The following is a 24,854-nucleotide window of genomic DNA, read 5'->3' as shown; positions in this document are numbered from 1 at the left end:
CTATTCTTTCATAAATATATGTATTTGTAATGCTATATAAATGAGATGTACGTAATGCTGTCTTCCTAACTAGACTATAAGCCCTATATAAAAAAATATATTTTATTTCATATTTCCATCATGTCCCCATTTCTTAGCCATGTCCAGTATAAACTAAATAGGTTCTAAACAAATATTTTTAATAAACACATGGGTATGCTTGCATGTTGCCACATTTCTCTTAAGTACATTTATTGAGAGCTTAGTTAAATCAGTAACCCTGTATTATATACTACTAATACACTAATATGATGTCGAATCTTCATAAAACCCTGAAAGGTAGATATTATTATTTACTCTACAGATTAGTAACATGGAAATAATTGCCCACAGCTGCAAGGACAGTCATAGAGTAAGGATTTGAACCTATCCTGGTCTGATCACAAAAACTAAACTATTTCAGAGAAATTATATTTTTCAGCCTTTATAAAAAAAAAGATTAATGGTATCTGTCCAAATATATCCCAAGTCAAACCCATGCCTCTACATATGGTAACCAATGCAAAGAGCATACATAGGTGGTCTTGCACAATGAAAGAAGATATTTTTTCTTCCTTTGTGCTTGTAGGCAGGTACTTCATTTCTGTATTTTGAACTAATCCATTTACTTTCACACATGCAGCACAGTGGCAAGATCCATTATTTAAGCTTGCCTCTGTTTTAATGAAAACAAGTTCAATATTCTCTGTAAAGGTCGAAATGCTAAGCACATTATTATCTCTCCAAATTTTTAATAGACATGTGCAATTCATATGAGATAAAGAAAAATCTATTTTACAGCTTCCAGAGAAAACACAGGGGAAGTTAAAGGTTGCCAAATAACTTCATTGCTGAAGTTTCTACAGAAAGGTTTATAATGGTGTTTTAAACTGTAAGCCACTGAATAGGCCTTCTACTCCCTCCCATGGGATCATCACTGTGGGAGGTCAGGGGACTGTTGAATTCTTGGTGCTGATTGAAAACTTCTTTTCTCTTAAGACTTTCAAAGAAGTAGCCTCCTTGGCCTTTTGTTCTTTGCTCCATGGAGACACTTTCCATGGTTTCACTCTGCACAAAATGATCAGTCAACCTTGAATACCATCATCTAGTCATTTGGAAAGGATGAGAAGACAGTAATTATTATGGTTTTCTGTTTATTATTGCTTTCCTCCAATAGATACTGTTTCCCTGATCCAAAACTGCTCTGGAGTTGAGCGTCTGAGTACAGACTTGGGGAGGCAGTAGGCAGCAGAAAAGAAGGTAGGGGTTTGAGTGAAGCTAATACTGCCCTCTTCAACTAAGGTCAAAGCAAATGATGGAAAAATCAAGGGAGAAGGGACAAGATGAAAGGGGTTCAAATCTGAAAAAGCTAATGTGAGTTGGTGAAATAAATAGATCAAAAAGTTAATGGCCTATCACGAAATAGGTACAAGGGTATAACTGATGTCTTTGTCAACATTTCTAAAGGAAGAAACTAAATATACTTGAGAGACTTAGAATTTGAGGCATCGATAATATTTACCACAAGGATAGGAAAGTGATGAATACAAATGCAGGATTCAAGATACTGTGCAGTATGATTTTGAATATACTCTGCTTGTCCTTACAAGTTGATTTTATAATATAACGTTTTTTTCCCTCTCCAAGAGATTTCCTCTGGCAATCATGTTTATCCTATAAGCAAGTAGAAATAAAAATCATATATAAATATATATATTTTTTTTTCAGAATATTAGACACCCTGTAGATAACCTTAAAATGGCTGAATGCTTATAAAATGGGTATTATAATAATATTTTATCATTAATCTTCTAATTCTTTATTGCTTAAAATTTATTTTACACAATTTATATTCAACCAGTTTGAACTCTTTTTCTTACTCTCTACATCTTTATAAATTAATGGGAAGTCACTTAGAAGTCTACAAATCAGTGATAGGAGACCTCTGCTAACATTAGATTTCATTTCTACTGACATTTATTTTATACAGTAAGATAACTTGCTTTCTCTGCATTATGAGTAAATCAGAAGTAAAGAATTCTTGCTATTAGTTCAAAATCAGTATAACAAACTGTCAACCTTTCTCAAGAAGAACATTAAATCATTTGACTTTTGAAGAGTCTCCACAAAAGAGACAAATTAGTACAATATGTTGTATTTCAATTAATGAATATTTAAGATATGGAGAGAAACACAAAGTCCACGAACTTTATGAGTTGCCCAAAACAATTAATAATATGAGAAGAGCAACAATTCTTTATATAGGAAAATACTCTATACAGTCTCTCATCATTCCTTTTATCTTTAAAAATATTTTTATCTGCTATTTTGGATGATGACTATGAAGTAAATAAGCTAAAATAGAATAAAAGGGACTCAAATTTTCAATAAAGTTTTGTGTGTGCTTAGAAATTATGGAGGTGCATTTGAGAAAAACCCTATATGAAAGACTTTTGTATATAACAAGAAAAAACATAGTTAATCCCATTTTGCATTTTAAAAGTGAATATAGGTGGGCTAAGAGGAATTAGACTTCCCTCATAAAACAACCAAAAGAAGAACAAAACATATGAAATGACAGTTTGCAAGAGAGTGGAGATCAAGCAATGAAAGAAAGCGAGTCTTAAGAGTGAGGAAATAAATTAGGTGAGCCTGGTGATTGCCCTGGTTACCTACCTTGGGAGAATTCCTAGGCAATGGAACAATTCAGTGGGGCCCAATAAGAGTCCCAAAGACTCTCTGAGTTGAGGATGCAGAGCTAAGAGTCCAGGAAGACTCAGGCAGCTAGAGTTCACAGACACATACCAGAAAGGAGAAACAGCAAGAGAAAAAACTGCACCACAAGAAATATTAAAGAAGCCCTTTAGTCAGGAGAAAACAATATCAGATAGAAATATCCATGTAATAAAGAGCACTACATGGGTAAATATATAGAATATATTATTGTTATTATCTAATTTTCCTCAAAAGGCAAAAATAATGTTTAAAAATAATAAATGTGGGGTGAATAACATATAGGAATGTAAAGTGCATGACCATAGCTTAAAGGTTAAGAATGGAGAAATGGAAGTTTGCTATTTTAAGGTTCTTAGAATCTACATGAAGTGGTAATGTGTAACTTGAAAATAGACTGTGGTAAATTGAAGATATGTGTGGGGACTTTAGTTTCCTTGCAAGACGAAGTAGGTATACTTTAACCTAGTCCTTCTGCTAAGTACAACTAAAATCTCTGGACATTATTTATAAAGAAATACAAGGTTTTTAGGAGTTCCCATTGTGGCTGAGTGGAAACAAATCTAACTAGCATCCATGAGGACACAGGTTCGATCCCTGGCTCAGTGCATTAAGGATCTGTTATTGCTGTGAGCTGCGGTGTAGGTCGCAGACATGTCTCAGATAGAGTTGCTGTGGCTGTGGTGTAGGCCAGCAGCTACAGCTCCAATTCAACCCCTAGCTTAGGAACCTCCTTATGCCGCAGGTGCAGCCCTAAAATGACATCCATCAATCAATCAATCAAACAAACAGGATTTTTAAAGAAGGAGAGAAGAAGGAAGACTGGTTTAGCGCCTTGGCATCCAAGGAAGGACACAGCCGTAAATTCCCCAGCTTTTCTTTTTGCCTTATGTATATCAGATTTGGAAGTGAGAAACTGACAACTCATAAATACCAATAGGTGAATACTTAAAAATCCCAACAAAAGCCTCTTCTCATTTTCTGAAGGACTAGCAAAGAGGCAGAATAGCAGGACAAAAATTTAGACTGTAACTCTATTCCAGCCAAATGCCATGGGAAAAACAAAACAAAACAAAACTGTGGTCCCTACTTCACTCCTTCGAGCAAAGGATTGGGGACTGTAGACTTCCACTGTGATTAGACTATATGAGGTGCTCCATGTCTCTTCCAGGTGATGTCAGAGAAGGTGGAGAATAGATCTGAAGCCTTTATCCTACTGGGTGGTATAGAGAGCAGGCAGAGCTGAGTTTAAGTCGCTACTCTGACACTTGTGCTTTGAGTGGCTTAACCTCTCTGAGCCTCTGCCCATCCATAAAATGAAAGCTTATTACTACTTTGTATGATGGGTTTGAAGATTAAGGTCCATATATGAAAAGAGTGTACCAAAAAAGAATGAAAATTACAGGCCAGCATAGCTCTCAGGGATATAGAAGCAACAATTTTTTTAAAAATTAGTAGAAAATAGAGTTCAGCAATATAGAAGATTAATTATACAGCATAAACAGTCAAGGGTTATTTCAGGGATACAAGCAAGGTAATATATCATATTAACAGGCTAAAAGAGAAAAATCACATGATCACATTAATAGATATGTAAATATCATTTGAAAACTTCTTTTTAGAAGAAATTATTTGGGATCTGGAGCTAGACAAAGAGAATTTAGGGTTGGCACTAAAAGAATAAATTATAAAAGGAAAACAATAAATTGTATTTTTTATTGAAGTATGGTTGATTTACAATATCATGTTGGTTTCAGTTGCACAGCAAAGTGATTTTTTTATGTGTTCATGTATATATATTGTATATGTATATTATATTATGAACATATGTATACATTTATATTCATTTTCAGTTTCAATTTTTCAGTTTTATATGTGTGTGTGTGTGTGTGTGTGTGTATATATATATATATATGCATTATATGCATATATGTATTCTTTTTCAGATTCTTTTCCATTATAGTTATTACAAGATATTGAGCATGGTTCCCTGTGCTGTACAGTGGGCCCGTGTTTATCTATTTTGTGTATAATATTGTGTATCTGTTAATCCCAAAATCCTATTTATGCCTCCCTCCACCTTCCCCTTTGGCAGCCATAAGTTTGTTTTCTATATCTGTGAGGCTATTTCTGTTTTATAAATAAGTTAATTTGTGCAATTTTTTTAGATTCCACATATAAGTGAATCATTTAATATTTATCTTTGTCTGACTTCACTTAGTATGATAATTTCTAGGTCTATCCATGTTGCTACAGATGGCATTATTTCATTATTTTTTGTGGCTGAATAATATTTCATTGCTTATATGTACCACATCTTCTTTATGCATTTCTCTGTCTATGGACATTTGGGGTGTTTCCGTGTCTTGGCTGTTGTAAACAGTGCTGCAGTGAACATTAGGGTGCATATATCTTTTTGAGTTTGGGGTTTCTCTGGCTATATGTTCTGGAATAGGATTACTGGGTCATAAGGTAACTCTATTTTAGTCTTTTTGAGGAACTACCATACTCTTATCCATAGTGGCTGTACCACTTTATATTCCCAACAGTGTGGGAGGGTTCCACACACCCTCTCCAGCATTTATTATTTGTAGATTTTTTTAAATAATTGCCATTTTTATTGCTATGAAGTGATATCTCATTGTAGTTTTGATTTGCATTTTTCTAATAATTAGTGTTGAGCATCTTTCATATGCCAGTTGGCCATCTGTGTGTCTTCTTTAGAGAAATGTCTGTTTAGGCCTTTTGCCCATTTTTTTGATTTTTTTTTTTTTTTGTTATTGAGCTATATGAACTGTTTGTATATTTTTGAAAATTAAATTACTTCTCAGTCACATCATTTGCAAATATTTTTGCCCATTCTCTATGTTGTCTTTTATTTAATGGTTTCCTTTGTTGTGCAAAAGCTTTTAAGTTTAACTAGGTCCCATTTGTTTATTTCTGCTTTTATTTTCTATCATTCTAGGAGACGGATCCAGAAAAATATTGCTGTGCTTTATGTCAAAGAATGTTCTGTCTATATTTTCCTCTTGGCGTTTTATAGTATCCTATCTTACATGTAGGCCTTTATCCATACTGAGTTTATTTTTGTATATGTTGTTAGAAAATGTTCCAATTTGATTCTTTTACATGTAGCTGTCCAGTTTACCCCAGCACTAGTTGTTGAAGAGATTGACATTTCTCCATAGTATATTCTTGCCTCTTTGTTGAAGATTAATTAACCATAGATCTGTTGGTTTGTTTCTGGGTTCTCTTTTCTTTTCTATTGATATACCTATGTCTGTTTGGGGGCCAATATCATGCTCTTTTGATTACTGTAGCTCTGTAGTACTTATCCAAGTCTGGAAGGGTTATGTTTCCAGTTTTGTTCTTTTACCTCAGGATTGGTTTGGAAATTCTAGGTCTGTTGTGATTCCATATAAATTTCAGGATTATTCTTCTAGTTCTGTGAAAAATATCATGGGTAATTCGATAGGGATCACATTAAATCTGTAAATTGATTTTGGAAGTATGGCAATTTTAACAAAATTAATGTTTCCAAAAGCATGGATTATCTTTCCATTTCTTTGAATCATCTTCAGTTTTCTTTGTCAATGTTTTATAGTTCTCAATGTATTTTCTCTCTTTGGTTAGGCTTATTCCTAGGTATTTTATTTTTGCTATTTGATTTTTTTTAAAGTTTTATTGAAGTATAGTTGATTTACAGTGTTGTAATAATTGCTGCTGTATAACAAAATGATTCTTATATATATGCACACATCCATTCTTTTTCAGATTCTTTTCCCATATAGATTATAACAGAGGATTGGGTAGAGTTCCTTGTACTATACACACACAGGTTCCCACTGGCCAAACATTCCATATACGACAGTGTGTGTATACCAGTATCAATCCCCCAATCCATCCCTCCCCACACCAGTCCACTTTAGTAACCATAAGTTTGTTTTCAAAGTCTATGAGTCTGTTTCTGTTCTATAAATAAGTTAATTTGTATCCTTTTTGTTTAGGATTACACATTTATGTGATGCCATAGGATGTTTGTCTTTTTCTGTCTGACTTATATAGTATGATATCTCTAGGTCCATCCATGTTGCTGCAAATACCATTATTTCATTATTTTTAAAGCTGAGCAATATTCCATTGTATACATGTACCACATCTTCTTTATTCATTCCTCTGTTGGCAGACATTTAGGTTGCTTCCATGTCTTGGCTGTTGTAAATAGTGCTGCAATGAACAGTGGGTTGCATACATCTTTTTGAATTACAGTTTTCTCTGGATAGATGCCCAGGAGTGAGATTGCTGGATCATATGATAGTTCAATTTTCAGTTTTTTGAGGAAACTCCGTAATGTTTTCCATAGTGGTTGTACCAATTTACATTGCCACCAAGAGTGTAGGAAGTTTCCCTTTTCTCTGTATTTTCTCTAGCATTTGTTTGTAGGGTTTTTTGATGGCCATTCTTACTAGAGCAAGGTGATACTTCATCATAGTTTTGGTTTACATTTCTCTAATAGTTAACAGTGTTGAGCATCTTTTCATGTGTTTTTTGGCAGTCTATTTTCTTTGGGGGAATGTCTATTTAGATCTTCTGGCCATTTTCTAAAGTGACCAACAAGGGACTAATCTCCAAAATGTACAGACAACTCATGCAGCTAAATATCAAAGGATAAACAATCCAATGTGACATGATTTTTAAAAAGATTTTCTTTTTTTCTCCTTTTAGGGCTGTACCTGTGGTATGTGGAAGTTCCAGCCTAGGGGGGCGAATCAGAGCTGCAGCTTCCATCCTACGCCACAGCCACAGTAATGTGAGTTCCCAGCTGCATCTGTAACCTACACCACAGCTTTTGGCAATGCCAGCTCTTGGAGATGCCAATTTGATCCCCAGCTTTCTGCAGTGGTTTAAAGGATCTGGTATTGCTATAGCTGTGGCATAGGTCACAGCTCCAGCTCAGACTTGTTATTTATTTATTTATCTTTTTTGCCATTTCTTGGGCCACTCCCATGGCATATGGAGGTTCCCAGGCTAGGGGTCGAATCGGAGCTGTAGCCACTGGCCTACACCACAGCCACAGCCACAGCAACACAGGATCCGAGCCACATCTGCAACCTACACCACAGCTCATGGCAATGCCGGATCCTTAACCCACTGAGCAAGGCCAGGGATCAAACCAGCAACCTCATCATGGTTCCTGGTTGGATTCCTTAACCACTGAGCCAGCTCAGATTTGATCCCTGACCAAGGAACTTCCATATGCTATGGATGGGGCAAAAAAAAAAAAAAAAAAAAATACAAACTACAGATTGGGAGAAACCAATTTCAAATAAGATAGAGAGATAGACTATAGATAGATAGATAGACAGATAGATAGATAGATAGATAGATAGATAGATAGATAGAAAGAAAGAATGTATAAAGAACTCTCAAAACTCCACAATAGAATTATCTAACTAAAATGCGCAAAAGCCATAAAGATACATTCCATTGAAGAGGATACACATTGGCAAATAAACACATTATTGGCTGTTTTATGGAATTTATAATCTGCAATGAGATATCACTACACACGTATTAGAATGGGTAAAATTAAATAGTGAAAAAATCAAATTCTGGGGAAGATGTATAGAAATGGGATAATTCACACACTCTTGATGGGAATGTAAAGTGGTACAACTACTCTAGAAAACAGTTTGCTACTTTCTTAAAATGAAACAAAGCAAAATAAAAACAACTAACTAAAATTCTCTAATGTGACACAGCAATTTTATTCCTGGACATTTAATTCAGACAAATGAAAATTTAAATCACACAAAAACATGTATACTAATTTTTGTAGCAGTTTTATTTATAATAGACCCAAACTGGGAATAACTCAAACTTCCTTCCATGGTTAATAGTTAAAGTGTAGTAATCCATACCAGAAAATACTACTAGCAATAAAATTAAACTAATAATATATGCTACCTAGATGAATCTCCAGAAATGCATTCTTAATACAAAATGAAAATCTCAAAAATCCTATACTCTATAATTTCATTTATATAACATTAAAAGTGACACCAAATTATAAAAATGGAGAACAAATTAGGTGTTGCAGAAAGAGCAGAGTGGGTAAGGTGGAGTCAAAGGCAGGAGAGAGGTGGGTGTGAATTTAAGATTACAGCGTCAGGGATACTTGTGTGACAGAAATATTTTGTATCTTGATAGCATCAATGTCAATATCTGGATTGTGTTATTGAATGATAGTTTCACAGGATTTTACCATTAGGGAAAACTGGGTAAGAGAACATGGATCTCTCTGTATATCTAAAAATAAAAAGTTTGATTAGAAATATGCATACTGCAAACCCAAAAGATATCACTAAAATTACAAGTTAAAAATTTGGTTTTCCTGAAGTTCCCGTTGTGGCTCAGAGGGTTAAGAATCCTACTATTATAGATAGGGGTTCGATCCCTCGCCTTGCTCAGTGGGTTAAGGATCTGGTGTTGCCATGAGCTGTGGCGTAGGTCGCAGATGAGGCTCATTTCTGGTATTTGCCCTGCTTGTGGCATGCTGGTAGCTTTGGAATTTCCATATGTAGCAGATGTGCCCTAAAAAAAAAAAAAACCAAAACACAAATTTGCTTTTCCAAAATATGTCAGAAAAAGAGGAATAGTGGGAAGAGAACAGATTGTACAAACAAATAGAAAAATCAATGATCTTAACTACAACTGTCATATTAAATATAAGTGATTAAAATACCCTAATTATCAGATTAGACATTTAAAAAATCATTACCCAGCTAAAGGCTGCCTACCAGATATGGACTTTAACTATAAAAACACAAGATTAAAAAATGAGAAAATACACCTTGAGAGACAAACAGATCAACAGAAGTATAGAGAACTATAAGTAGACCTACAGCTATGTGAACAACTGATTTTTAACAAGTATTAAAATGTACTTTTGGAGGTAATGGATTCATTCATTACCTGGATTGTGTATACATAGCTTGTGATTTCATGCATCTATCAAAACATTAGATTGTAAACTTTATGTATGAGCAATATATGTCATGCATATGACAATAAAACTGCTAAGCACACACACGCGCACACACATGGAGTTTCTCTCTTAAACTATAATGACAATGATTATTCAGTTAAACAATTATGAATTAAAAAATATCTTGATAGGTCTAGACGTCTGCCTTGAGAAAGAATTTTGCACGGTTTAATATAGGGGCCTGCTTAAGATTCCAGGATATAGGAGAAATAATACATGGATTGGGAGATTTTGTTTCACTGTTTTAAAACTAATCAGAATCAGTGATGCTGGTAATTCATTTTCTCAAGAATTTGTTACTTGAAACTTTCACAGCTATGATACTGCTTTAAATTACAACCACATATTCAGTGCTATTCTATTCTATCTTATTCAATATCTATATCTTCATTAAAATTATGTTTTTCAGTATAAATAATAATATACTGAATAAATATTATTTGGTATATAGAAGAACAGAGATGGTTTACCAAGTTAAAATTTTAAAACATGGTCCCTAAACTTTTGGGCACTTTTCCTATCAACAAAGAGACAAGAGTAAAGACTGTTAAATATAGAGATAAGATTAAAAACTACTTTAATCTCCATAGCTCTTCATAAATAACCAACACGCTTTGTTTAAAATTATTTTGAAACTTTTTTCTTACATGTGCCAATTTTACTCAATGTCAAGGTAAGCTTAGTCAGAGCATACCAGAGGCCTGTAAAAAAGAAAAATTTGTATTTTGTTTCTATTTCTTTTCCCTCTTCTTACCCTCCATATAGTTCTTTCTTTTTCCCCTTCTAATATTTTTTGTCTTACAGCAGATATCACTTGTTCAATTTCTGCATGAAATTCTCATATAGAATTGAAGACAAAATCGTTGGTATATTAGTGGAGCAAAGGTTAGGCTTTAGAAAGGTGTATTTTGTTCCTTACTTTCTGTCACTCCTTCTCCCTGGAATTTTGATATAGATAATTGATATTTGTTCTCTCTTATGAGCAGTGTTGTTATACACACACAGATACGGGGCTCTGCAATGTGGAAGAAACTGAGGGTAGAGTGGACCATGGCAACTGGGTAGACAAGCAAAGTTATCTGCTACAGATCTCTTTAAAACCTACTCCTCTTTCAAACCAACTCCTCCAGCTTTACTTGAAGATTCATATTAAAATGGTAAATTTTGACACAGGCTTTCTGTTTTATTTCCCCTTGATTTTGGGTGTGTTTTTCAGCTGCTGAAGGAATGGTATGCAACCATCTCTGTTCAAATGATGGGTGTTGGGGACCTGGGCCAGACCAGTGCCTGTCCTGTCGTCGCTTCAGCAGGGGAAGGACCTGCATAGAGTCTTGTAACCTCTATGATGGGTAAGGCATCTTATAATGCTGTCTTTACCTTATGAGTTTTGAGCTACTGATTTGCTCAATATTAAAATGATAATAAAATGGTAAAATTTCAGAATGTGTGTTCTGGTCAAGATTTTTAAGAAGAGCTTTTGTTGAATAAAAGAGAAGACATGAAAAAGTTGTCTTCAAGAGAAATAACTTTATTTGAATTAATGAGACTAAGTCAAAATGCATATTAACTATTGTGTATATACTTAAAAATGTGAATCAAAATAGATAACACTTACTAAATTATAGCAATGTATACTTATGCAAAACTGAAAAACATTTCTATTTTCTTTATGAAGAACGTTGTTTGATGTAACATTCCCTCCCAAATATAGCCACAATATTTTTATTTCTTATGCTTTCCTATTAATTTTCATCTGGAATTATTGCCTAATTTTTTAACCTAAACTTCTAATTTTAATTTTAACCTTTTTTTTCCCTTAAATTTATGGAGGGTATTGGTTTCAATAGTCTTTGTAGTCTCTAGTTGGAAAGATTTTTGAAAGTGTTCTGTCACTTTCTAAAGATAACCTCAGCTATATTTTAAATCAAGTATTTTAAATTCCATCTACAATACTACAATAATCAAATTGCCAACAATAAAGCCTAGTATATACCTTGTTGCATGGCATTTTATATACTCATAAAATCACTTTCTCCTAACATACTATTTCATGCATCACAGTTGCCCTTCATTAGTGTGATAATGCATTTTTTTAGTACTGTCCCAGACTCAGATTTTCCTATATTGCTCACTAAAAGGATTATCAACAGTCTTGCAAAGGTGTAATTTTGAAGCTCTTTATTTCATTTATTCTTCTGTCTCATGAATTGTCCCATTTTAAAAACTGTTTTTGTGATCCCAGGTAGCATTGTATTTTTGTGTTTTACATTACAAGGATGAAAATCTATGGGTTGTAATGATACTGATATGTATCGTCTTTGATAGATGACTGAAACCAATGCTCTCCATGAATTTAGGGGGAAAAAAAAGGTTAAAATTAAAATTAGAAGTTTAGGTAAAAAAAAGCAATTTTAAATAAGAATTCAGTAGTTTTAGACTGTGATGATGGTTGCTCAATTCTTGGAATATATTAAAATAAGCATTGGTTTGTGCACTTTCAATAGGAGAATTGTACGGTGTGTGAATTATATTTTAATAAAGGCATTTCAAAAAACATTTAATAATTGTAGCAGGAAAATTTCAGCTTGTAATTTTGTAAAGTACAGTCAATGCATACATTTGATAATGAATAGCAAATTATTTGCTACTTGTCTCATTCAGTTGAATTGTATCTATGCTTGTTCATATTATTATTATAAAAGAATACATAAAATACCTGTACACAAAATACCTCAGATCAAATAAGCTTGTCTAAGTATGTATGGCAATTGATGCCATTAAAATGAAACTAGTAGACTTAATCCATTAAATGAAAGTTACATGAAAAGTTTATTGAATATATATGTGTAATTTTAAAGCGGGAATGAATTTTAAAAATCATTTTATCAAACAGACGCAACTTATAAACAGTGAGCACTCATAGAATTAAGTGTTGACAAAGTCATAACACTGTAGAAGTGCCAAATCAACACTAGAACTCAGGATATCTGATTTTTATCCTGTTTTTTTTCTAGATGTATTGTTTTTCTTTAATATTTCAGTTTTAAACTTGTCAGAAATATGAAATAGATAGATATATGAATGTATATACACTATCCTCTGTCTCATTTTTGTGAAACAAAGAAAGCTAAGCAAAGGAAAAACACTGGTTTTCTAAATAAACAGCACTGATCACCCATCTGTTTTGGAAAGCTTAACATTTCCAAATCATTAAATCAAATGCATTAAAGAAATGTAATTTCTTAAGGTATTTTGCAATAGTGGTGGGGCTCTAGGAAATCATACACAAGTGTTAGTTTAAAAGATAATAAAAGAAAGTGTCTCATAAATGTCTGAATAATTCTTGCCTATCCAATGATAGATTTCCCCACTGCCAATCTTGTGGTATGTGCAAATTTCCTCCAGCTTTGCTTGGCAGATAAGAGAGCCTTTGAGGGAAAATGAATTCAGATCCTAACTTAATCACTTCCTAGTTGAAATGTCCATCCTTGGATAAATAACCTAATTGTCCTAAACCCCCTTTTCTTATATGGAAAATGAGAGCAATAATAAAGTCATAAAATACTTGTGATTATCAAATCAGAAAATGCATAATAAAATCTTGTTAGTATTCCTACCACTCAAACAATTGGTATCATTTTCTTTTTGTGTCTATTAAACTAAGCCGATCAAGTGGTTAGGTAGAATAGTTATTTTATGCACTGCTGAAAGTAAATACAAATATGGCATTTACCAAAATCAAGGAACCTATTTATGTATAAAAATAGTTCAACTATTATAAAAGAAAAAATCCTAATTAGAGGATTTTTTTGAAGGGGAAAAAGAAAATTAATCCTGGCTGTTAGCACTCAAATCCAGATCATATAAGTCACTTTATTTTGGCAACTCCTAACTACACACAAGTATTCAAAATGAAAAAAGAACACTAACTGAAATGCAATCTCATTTTCTCATCTGGCCATATGGTTAAATGCTTTTGAAACTTTAAGAACAATTTGGAGACATCAGAAAGAGTCCCTGTCTGAGCTCTTTTAGGCAATTTTGCATTTAATAATCACAACCTCTCATTGAAACACTTTATTTTTCCCTTTTGTAGAGGATATTTAGGGATGAAGTCTAGAGAAGTTAAGGGATTTAAGACAGAAATATTAACGTTGGTGCTGGGAACAACCACAAATCCAAAGCATTTTCTCTTGATCACAGGATTGTCTGAGGTGGCACACACACAACAAAACTGTCAGAAATGTATAGCAGCAAAATTGCAAAGCTCAGTAAGCAAAGCTCATGCTCAATAGACTTGTTAGATCAGATTCAAGTGAAAGAGTGTCCCTGGCCAAGTTATAGCAGGATCACTGGGGACAGAGAAGGAAAAAAATAATGATGGAAACAATAACAGTCAAGAAATTGCAAGGAAGATCTCTTCTAAGAGCAGAAAGGAAGAGAGCCCAAAGCCATACAAATCGAGGTTTTCTCCATGATTTTCTATGATATCTTCATACTATTCCTTAGCTCTGAGTATGGAGGAGGAAGTTTTGGAGAAGAGAAAGAAAAGCATGACCTATGTTTTAGTACCATAAAAAATATTTCCTTCATTTGGTATTATAACTCTTTAGTCACACACGAAACTGTTTTCAAAATAGTGCTTTGCTGATGATTGCTGGGTTTGCTGTAACTATCATATAATTTCATTTATACATAGTGCTTTGGATTCCCTTTACAATTTAGCTCCCTGTCCCCACCCCCAACACCAGGTCATTTCAACCTTATAGTCTGAAGATTTCTCTCTTGAATACTTTATTTCACTCATGTTAAGGAAACATACAAAATAAAAACTTTCATATGTAATTAAGATTTTAAACTCATGAAAATTCATAAAATGTTAATCCATAGCAAACCAACACTTCACTTTAAGAATGCAAAATCCATGTAACTAAATATATGTATAACTAACCCATAGATTTATGCTGTATATATTGAAAAACAAACACTTATTTTTCCTGAAGTAGATGTAATCTTAATCTAACCAGCAGAAAATGTAGCTCACCTTTTGGATTTCAGTCATCTGGTAAGCCTTTCCAATAGCCAACTGAGACAGTTCACTTTAAGCAAAAGAGAATACTTTACTCTAGAGAAAAATAAATTTGAATTTATCACCTAGTTAATTCACAATTGCCATATCTGCAATGCTATCAGTTTAGAATGGTCGCTCATGATACAAAGGCATAAAATAGTAAAGTAGCTATAAATATTTAGTCAAGTTTTGCTAATGACTCATAGTTGACTTTATAAATTGCCTATACCCAGCACCTCATCCTTTCATACATTAATAGAAATCTTATGGTTTAAAAATGTTGTACGTTATTGGAACTCAATTATTGAAAGGAAAATTTTAGAGCAGACATTGCTTGAAAAACATATTTTTAACATTTAATATTCAAATACCCACAACAAAATGGAAGGTTTTGGGAAGGGATGGCTGTCATTGTAGATCTTAATTAGAGAATTTTAGAATGTTATCATGAAACTTTTTTAATTTTATACCATATGGAATTACTTCATAAAGAATTTAAACTGAAAAATACATTGTGATATTAGATCAATAATCTAAGAAAATAAAATCTACCATAAAAAGATATTTTCCATAATTCTCCAAGGCAGATATTTTAAAAGAAAGGAATCAAAGTGGTTTTTGAAGTTTCACTAAAAATAAATTGAAGAGTCTTGGGATTTGAAGGACAAGGATGGGGAACATTCATGTAACTTAGCAACAAGAAAGATACAATAGTTCTTTCAAAGTTTAAAAAATAAAGCTTCAGCCAGGAGTAAAATTTTATATAGAGACAAACAGGCGCAGCCTTACTTTAAAAAGCAAAAATGGTTCTGCTGTGTCATCAAAAAGTCATACTTTTTTTTCTTTCTTTTTTTTTTTTTTTTTTTTTTTTTTGAGACTGCTGGAATATCTCTCACAAGAGAAAGGTTTCCTGAATGAGTCTGTCGTTGAACCCAGCAGAGGGCAAGGAGAGCCATCTGGCTGCAGTTTATCTTTTCTCCTAATGGAGAACTTACTCGTTCGTGTAGAGGGAAATGATTCTGATGCTCCTGGCACATAGAGAAACAAACTCTAGAATTTACTCTGCCAATAGGACTTTTAGCAGATGTTACTTCATTTGTTAAGTTGACAGCTTGTTTGCTTACACCGCCTCATGCCGCTGATGTTTTCACAGTGAATTTCGAGAGTTTGAGAATGGCTCCATCTGTGTGGAGTGTGACCCCCAGTGCGAGAAGATGGAAGATGGCATCCTCACGTGCCATGGACCGGTAAGCCCAAAGACATCTGTGGTTGTGTTGGCTTATATCGTGTCATGTAGGAATGTTTGTTAAGCCATTGCCTTACTATTGATCCATCCATTAAATAGGGATTTACAGCACATTATGGGGAATCACATTCGACATTCTTCCCTCAAGAGGCTTACAGCTTAGAAGTAGAGATAAAATATTTAAAACTTCAGTTTCTTAAATATTTATGTTCCAGGTAATGTCTTTAAAAAGAAGATGTGGAGTTGTCCTTGAAGATTTCAGAGGGTTGAAAAGAGAGATTAACAGGTCATTAAATTGAAGCAAAATAATTGATGAAATATAAATATGTATAAATTGTTATAGGAACACAAAGATAAATTAAATCTTTGGGATGCAAATTGGGGCATCAAGGAAGGCTAAAGAAAAGTGATGTTTGAGGTATGCTTTGAAGAAGAATCTGGAATGAGGAAACATGTAAAGATATGTAAATATGAAAATTCATGTTGTGTTGGAAGTAAACTGTAACATGTTCATACATGTTTTTAATCATTTAAATATGATGGCATTGCGAAGGAAAATTGAAAAAAAATGAGGAAGACCAGCACTCATAAACTAAAATCTAAAGCTGTATAATAAATGCCGTGGCAGAGAGAATTGAGCTATGAGGATCAAAGGAGGGGCTATGAGATTGAGATTTATATTGTTTGAAGTTAGCTTTATGGAGAAAGCGGTAATTATTTTTTAGACCTTCCTTTGGTTCCCGTCATTTAGGCTTTTTCTTTTAATGAGGTCAGTATGAGTTTGTCATTCCAAAATGTCATATTCATCCTTCTTTAGACAAATTTCCAGTTTATTTGTGCATTGAATCATCTCTCAGTAGGTAATTTGGGGACCAACATTTGGGTGTAGCCAAGAGCTTCACATTGCTCCATAAGAACTCATTTGAAATTGAAATAGTATTAATTTTTCTACCACAGTGCTTATTCAGCACTTAATTAGCTTAGAAAAAAAAATATCATTGAGCCCTCCAAACTTCCATTAGGCCCCAATGAGCCGTTCTGGAACTTCATCTAAAGAAGGGTATGGAAAACTTGGACAGTTCAGAGGACTACTACAAGGATGATTAAGCTTGGAAAAACAGACCTCTGAGAAAAAGAAGTGATGTGATTTGGCATGAAGAACAAAAGTCTAAAAGACAATTTAATATGTAACGATCTCCAAGTAAGTATGCAAAGGGCATATGCAACTATTTTCTTTTTCCACTAAGGATAGTAATGGAAAATACAATTAATCTGCAGCATGAGAAATGTGGATTCTATAAAGAATTTCAGAAAACACAGGAAGGTAAAATTTTATAATTGGTTGTTAAAGTAATTTGAACTATTTTTATAAGACTTTTCTAAAAACCAGCATATCTAGGGACCATAAGTCATAGCATGGAAAACAAAATCTCTTTCAGAGGGAGGACTTTGAAAATAGACAATTACAATAACTAAGAATTTGACCATCTCCTCTGAACAAGGCAAACTGCAAGAGCAGCTCCATGCTTTTTGATTCCCTTATGCTGCCTTCTATGGTATAAAATTGTGCTAGGAAATAACTAGCTTATTGAATTTTTTTAACCTCTTTGTTTTTGCAGTCTATTTGTTTATTCCTTTGTTCTTCAAAAGAATTAAGACAGTTTATAAACATACACATTAGAAAACCCTAAAAATAAATGTTCTTGCAATTTTCAAAATTATTTGATAACCAAGAAAGAATTTAAAAAAAAATAACACATTTTGATTCTGTAGGACAGCGTTATTGGATCATGTATTTAAAATCACTACCCAAAGGCTAAAAGTGTGAATGAATATGTCTTGAGATTAGAGAAGGCAGTAAGTCAAAAGTAGAAAAAGCTCAGTAAAGCTGAACCGCTCATCTGTGGAAAAACAGAGAATAAAATCAAGAAAACGTACTTGATTATTTGGTTGGTAAGCCTTGAAATGCTAAGCAGATAAGAATAAATGTCATTTAGGTTACGGTGTCTGAAAAACTACCAGGACTGAGCTCAAGCGGTAGCCCAAACTTTGCTCCCTCTAGGAGGTTGCTTGCTTTCAGCCTTTACAATTTATATTAGGTTTTTGCCTGTTTCTGGGTCTGCATGTTGTCTATCAAACTGGAGACAGAGGTAGTTTTGTATACCATGTAACAGCCATATATCACTCAGGCCATCCAAAAGGTTCTGGAAACTTCTTCATGGGACTGACATTGTAATGAGATAGAGGAAGAAGTCATAAAGGTAGTTGGAATGTGAACACCTGGTCTTATGATTTATTCTGTTGAAATTTTGCTTTCTCAACCAGTCACTGTTTCCCTAATGATAATAATTGATAAATGTTTATATTTGCCAAACACTATTATATCTGAACCCATTGTAATGATTAGAGAGTTGCTCCAAAAGTCTACAAGTTAGTAAGATGTGGAGCTGGGACTTGACTATAGAAGTCCTGACTCCAAATTTCACACTCTTTCCACTTCACTTTTTTTCCCCCTGGGCAACAATGTCTGTAATTTGATAAGGATAAAATATTTTCTGGGAATATACATCACAGTTATATGTAAAACAGATGGTATTACCCTATTTAAATGTGACAGACATCCAGGATAATCTTGAGAGGGATAGATTTGAAATAAAGCACGCTTCTGCTTTTACATCCTTGTCTGTCTTATTTGGTCTTTTTTTTTTTTTTTTTTTTTTTTTTTTTTTTATCCTTTTTCCTTTTCCTTTCTTCTTTTCTTTTTTTTAAATTTTACCCTTTCTGACTCACTTTCACTATTCCTGTATAGTCACATCAAGAATTATAAGGGAGGAAATGCAAGAAGAAAAATAAAGGACATCAAACAAAGTCATAAGAGATCAAAATGTAAGCCAGAGAAGCAGCAAGAGAAGCGAGGGGTAGGCAAGGGAAGTGATTTTTTTTGGGGGGGCACTGATTTTTAAAACACATTTTTAATAAAAGCTAAAGTAGCTGTTAAAATCAGGTTAATAAAGCATGTGTTGACATAACAAATGACCCCCATATGACAGGAACTTAGAGAAAAATCTTTAAATCTTTTTCACATAATGTGCACAATGGGTCTGGGAAATTTTCTGAGGTAGCACTTCTCCCTGTGGTGGTCTGGCATTCCAAGATGCCCTGAATTTATGGTACTTCTACATCTACATGGGGTTCCTAAGTCCTGGTGGCAGGGAAAGAGAAGGCTAGAGAGGTTGGCACTGGAAGACCTGTAAATTGCTTCTACTTAATTTCATTGTCCAAAGAATGACAAACCTCTACTCTAGTGGGAGAAAATTTCAATATTCTGTGAAGCTGGAAGGGGAAGAGAATTATATACTGGAAAATTGTGGCATTGACTCTTAAAGTAGCCACCAGAAAAAAAAAATCAATTATCACTGAGAAAAAAAATAAAATTTATTATTAGTTTTTTTGCTGCACCTGTGGAATGCTGAGGTTCCTGGGTCAGGTATCAAACCCACGCCACAGAAGCAACCAATGCTGCTTCAGTGACAACACTAGATCCTTAACTCACTGCACCAAAAATGAAATGTTTCTATCAAGATTAGTTTATCCAGAGTTCTCATTGTGGCTCAGTGGTTAACGAATCTGACTAGGAACCACGAGGTTGTGGGTTTGATCCCTGGCCTTGCTCAGTGGGTTAAGGATCCGGCATTGCTGTGGCTGTGGTGTACGTCACAGATGCGGCTTGGATCTGGTGTTGCTGTGGCTGTGGCATAGGCAGGCAGCTACAGCTCCATTGGACCCCTAGCCAGGGAGCCTCCATATGCCGTAGGTGTGGCCATAGAAAAGACAAAAAATAATTTAAAAATATATAAAAAAGATTAGCTTATCCTTCGGATTTCTTTCTATATTATTGAGTCCAAGGGTAACTTAAAATCAGATTTGAAGAAGAATATTACCTTTACCTCTGTTTTCTATTGCATTTATCAGTTCTGTCACTGCACCGAGGTTCTTAAAAGCTTTGGGAATATAAGGATAGAAGAATAAGCATTAGACACACATGTATTTCTTTAAATCTCCTTATTATGGAAATGGAGAATCAGTATATTTCCTTTCTTTTGAGATTTGTCAGGACATCTTTTAGTTATGTCAGCTTAGGGCATTTGATTTCATATCAAGCTAATAAAACCAAATAGTTGAGATTCTTTAAAAACAAGGAAACACCAAAATAATTTATCTCATTAAAGCATATCTAAAGACTAAATGTGAATTTGCTTCTAGTTTCATAAAATTTTTACATCTTCTGATTTTAACTGGAATTATATTAGAAGATCTTATAGAAAAATAATTCCTAATTTTGACTATGACAGCTAAGTTACTCTTACTAAGTTTTATTCTTGTGTTCTGCAAGAAGACATCAGCATGTCTCTTGTCTTGTACAATAAGTCATGCCACTGAGCATACTTGCACAGAAAATGATTTTGTATAATAGATGGCATTACGTGCCTAAGTACCCATGAGCAGGTGTTAAAATTGGAAGCATGTGAAGTGTTCCTTTTTGGTAGGAAATAAGAAATTGCCAGTAGCAACTCTTCAAGTTAAATAAATTCATAGAATACAAAATATGTATTCACATATATATTCACACGTACAAAGATACAAGATTTAGAAACATGAGATTTAAATATATTTATATCTATTTATCTAGATACATAAATGATAGATAGATAATAGCAAAATCTCACATCAAAATAGTAAAATAGGTGTTTGATTGAACCTCACCAGTCTCAGGATTTCCAGAAAAAAATTCCGATTACGTTATTGTCTTTACACCACTGTTCTTAATTAGCTGCCTTTATTTAAATTTTAAAGTATTATATTGCTTGGAGTTCCCTTGTGGTGCACTGGGTTAAAAACCCGGTGTTGTCACTGTAGTGACAGGTCACTGCTGTGGTGTGGGCTTAATCTCTGGCCTGACAACTCCCAAATGCTGCAGCTATAATGGAAAAAAAAAAAAAAAATCATTATATAAAAAAGATTAAAAAAATAAAATGTGGGAGGAGTTCCCGTCGTGGCTCAGTGGTTAATGAATCTGACTAGGAACTATGAGGTTGTGGGTTCGATCCCTGGCCTTGCTCAATGGGTTGAGGATCTGGCGTTGCCTTGAGCTGTAGTGTAGTTTGCAGACACAGCTCAGATCCCGCATTGCTGTGGCTCTGATGTAGGCTGGTGGCTACAGCTCCGATTGGACCCCTATCCTGGGAACCTCCATGTGCCATGGGAGCGGCTCAAGAAATGGCAAAAAAAAGTCAAAAAATAAATTAATAAATAAAAATAAAATAAAATGTGGAGGGAAAAAAGTAAATAAGGTATTATATTTCTTGATTGATACCTGTATCACCACTAGCAATGTCTGGATACTTTTGGATTAATGTTCATAAAAAGATGTAAAGCACTCCCATGAGTAGGTTAATCCCCACCCTCCTTTCCTACTAAATATCTCTGTATGAAGTTTGCTTGCTCTTATTTCCCAAATTCATAATGTTTATATTTATAAGCCTAATAATAGTAAATATTCCCCTCTATACTTAGCATATCTTATTTATCTAAATTATGTTCAGTGTGAACTGTCATAATTATTGAACTGTGCAGACAAAAACAAATTTGGGGGAGCAAGGAATCAAGGTAAGAAGTCCCAAGGAGTGGTCAAAGAGAAGAGGAATCCTAAGAGATTCTTAAGATAATATGATGTTCAAAAAAGGGAGTTTCCATCATGGTGCAGTGGAAACGGATCCGACTAGGAACCATGAGGTTGTGGGTTCAATCCCTGGCCTCGCTCATTGAGTTAAGGACCCGGCATTGCCATGAGCTGTGGTATAGGTCACAGATGTGGCTTAGATCTGGCATTGCTGTGGCTCTGGTGTAGGCCAGCAGCTACAGCTCTAATTAGACCCCTAGCCTGGGAACCTCCATATGCCACAGCCCTAAAAAAACGACAAAAGATAAAAAGAAAAAAAAGAAAAAAGAGAACTGCTGTACAGCACAGGGAAATGTGTGTGATTGGATCACTTTGCTGTACAACAGAACTTGATGAAAACTTGTAAACCAACTATACTTTAATAATAATTAAAAAAGGAGAATTAAAATTAAATTTTGAGTAATTAATATTATCAAAATAGCTGAATATATAAATACATGGGCATCTTTAGCATTTTTTATCAAACTGTTCTCAGTTTGATTTAAGAATGTACTATTTATCATTTCTTGCATGCTTACTATCCATGGCACCAAATCCATATCTACTCTTCCATAAACTTTTTAGACATTTAAAATGAATTTAGGGTTTTTATGTTTGTTATAACATTTAAATATATTTGCATATTATTGCTTATTATAATTGTACATATTAGACATATATTGTGAATTAGAAACATAAATATGTGAAGTGAGTTTTATTTAGAGTTATCATATTTATATCACCATCATCTTTGAGTAAGTTTCTCCAAATAATTTTCTTTTGTTTATACTTTATTATGGAGTTTTTGATATTTGCTTATCAGATTGGGCCTTTATTGTGCTCTCAGTATTGTAGTGTGATTTACTAAAATTCCTATTAATAGACATAATATGCTTTTTAGCATTATCATTAGACGATTTGAGATGGAGAGTAACTTAGAAATTAATTTTTATTTGCCCAAACTCCCTAATTCCTGTTAATCATAGAACATTTTAAAATTATTGTTCAAACAGTCATGGAACAAGTGAAGCAAAGTTTACATCTCACTTTTATATGAAATTTAGTGTTACCTAATTCCTATTATTTCCTTATCTTCATTTAGTAGATATTAGTATTGACTAATACTGTTAATAGTCACTAACTATTTAGAAAGAATATTCACATATGCCTAGTGAGTGTGATGAAATACCCCCAAGGGAAAAAAATGTGTTGTTGTCAAATATTGTTGCACTATAATCTCACCAGGAGTAAATCACAGAAAGAAACTACTGATGTCCTTCTGGAAAATATCACTGGACAGGTTTGTTGATTGAAAAGTTACTATGGCAGCATCTGTCCCTATTTGTACTTCTGAAAATATTCCCCAGTTCTCTAGAGGAAGATGGGTCACCCACTGAAGGCTCAATAACTAAACCACATGAATACATTCCAGAGGAAATGGCACCCATTTTTCTTTCTCCATTTGGTTTTGTTTCTTACCCTTCAGGGACCTGACAACTGCACAAAGTGCTCCCATTTTAAGGATGGCCCGAACTGTGTGGAAAAATGTCCAGATGGCTTACAAGGGGCAAACAGTTTCATTTTCAAATATGCTGATGAGGATCGGGAGTGCCACCCATGCCATCCAAACTGCACCCAAGGGTAAGCAGTTTCACTGACCTGTGCGCAATGCTAATCGAAAGCTGAACACATCTGTCTTTATCTCTGACACAGTTTACTAAATATATAATCTCCTCATGCACAGTCCTATTCATCTTTATATAATATGTTGATTTTAAGAGATATCCTTTCTACAAGAATGCTTTATGGAAACAAATGTATACCCTCTAAAATATTTCTGTTTAACATTTTCCTGTAACTTCTATTAAACATTTATGAAGCTAGTATTAGCTATACTATATACACACAGTGTAAAAATTCTTCTAAATTTTACTGGATATTAAATACATCAGAAAAGACATGTAATCATACTTTTGAGATTCATGCTTAGTAAATCTTTAATAGAGATTTTCTGTTTCTGTTTCTCTCGTCATTAAAATCAGCCTAAAGTGATAATCTCTTTTTGATAAATGGTGCCTTGTATGTCTCCATCAACAAAATATAAGCAAAAGCAGTGATTTTTTTTAAAGGGACCTAGTGATATGCATATTACTAAAATTACAAGTACATTTTGTGAAGGTGGTTTTATTACAGGTTAACCTATAACCTGGTGCTTCTGCAGCCGATATAAGGCAATTCAAAGATAGGTACACATTTTTCTATTTTCCAAAAGGGAGCATTGTAAAGTGAATAATAATTAGATTTCCTTTGATATTGATAACAGTTGAATAACAAAGACATATTACAGAAAGAAAAAAGCACTGAACTTTAAAAGAGTAATGCCACTTCATCTAATAAATCCCAACAATTATTTATTTAAAAGACAGCAAATCTGTTTTAATAAGGACTTTTCCTTTTCTTTCTTCTAGAAGGTCAATACATTTAGAATAAAGAACAGTTTCATACACTCTATCCTCCTTCTGTCCTCTTCTCCAGTGTGAGTGCCCAAACACATGCACACACACACACGAATAAACACATGCACTTGTTGAGAATCATCTTGGGTACTTGAGATCTGGCAGGGAAGCATGAGATTCTATAAAGAGATTTTCTGCCAGATTAAGGGCTAGCTGTTAGGGGATATTGAAGAGGTTAAGCAAGCAACATCATTTTCTGCCAAGAGGACATCATTTTGCAGATGCTGTTACAATTTCCTGCAGGTCAAGAAATCAGCTTAAGTCACTCTCAAGTGACAGATCCTCAAAAGGTAAAGTAATATTCTGCCATTCAAATTCAAATTCAGCCTGGAAGAGCTAATGCCACCTCATTGGTTTACCTAAAGCATGTAGTTTGAGGACACCAAAATGATCACATAGACACTTTGCTTCAAGGAAACTAGAAAGAATAATCTGCTCCCTTTGTGAGATTTTGGCATACTTCGGTTAAGAGTATTTCATGGAAATATCAATACCGCTCGTGC

General features: G+C 33.9%; 1 protein-coding gene across 6 annotated transcripts in view; it reads left to right on the top strand.

The window, feature by feature from the left end:
• The window catches only part of ERBB4 (erb-b2 receptor tyrosine kinase 4), a 1,134,420-nt gene that overhangs the window by 843,129 nt on the left and 266,437 nt on the right, over positions 1-24,854 (top strand). For all 6 annotated transcript variants that reach the window (XM_084998988.1, XM_084998989.1, XM_021075968.2 and 3 more), the window contains exons 13-15: positions 11,016-11,148; positions 16,024-16,117; positions 23,322-23,476. In XM_084998988.1, coding sequence (XP_084855114.1) covers positions 11,016-11,148; positions 16,024-16,117; positions 23,322-23,476 — 382 coding nt within the window. The remainder of the gene's footprint in view (positions 1-11,015; positions 11,149-16,023; positions 16,118-23,321; positions 23,477-24,854) is intronic.

The sequence above is a fragment of the Sus scrofa genome, chromosome 15 (genome assembly GCF_054392235.1).
Source record: "Sus scrofa isolate SSC_HxYL_T2T_F1_AM1 chromosome 15, Sscrofa_HxYL_maternal_Yorkshire_Landrace_v2.0, whole genome shotgun sequence".
NCBI classification, from domain to species: Eukaryota; Metazoa; Chordata; class Mammalia; order Artiodactyla; family Suidae; genus Sus; species Sus scrofa.
The sequence above is the reverse complement of the archived record's forward strand: the minus strand, read 5'-3'. Positions and strand labels throughout refer to the sequence as shown.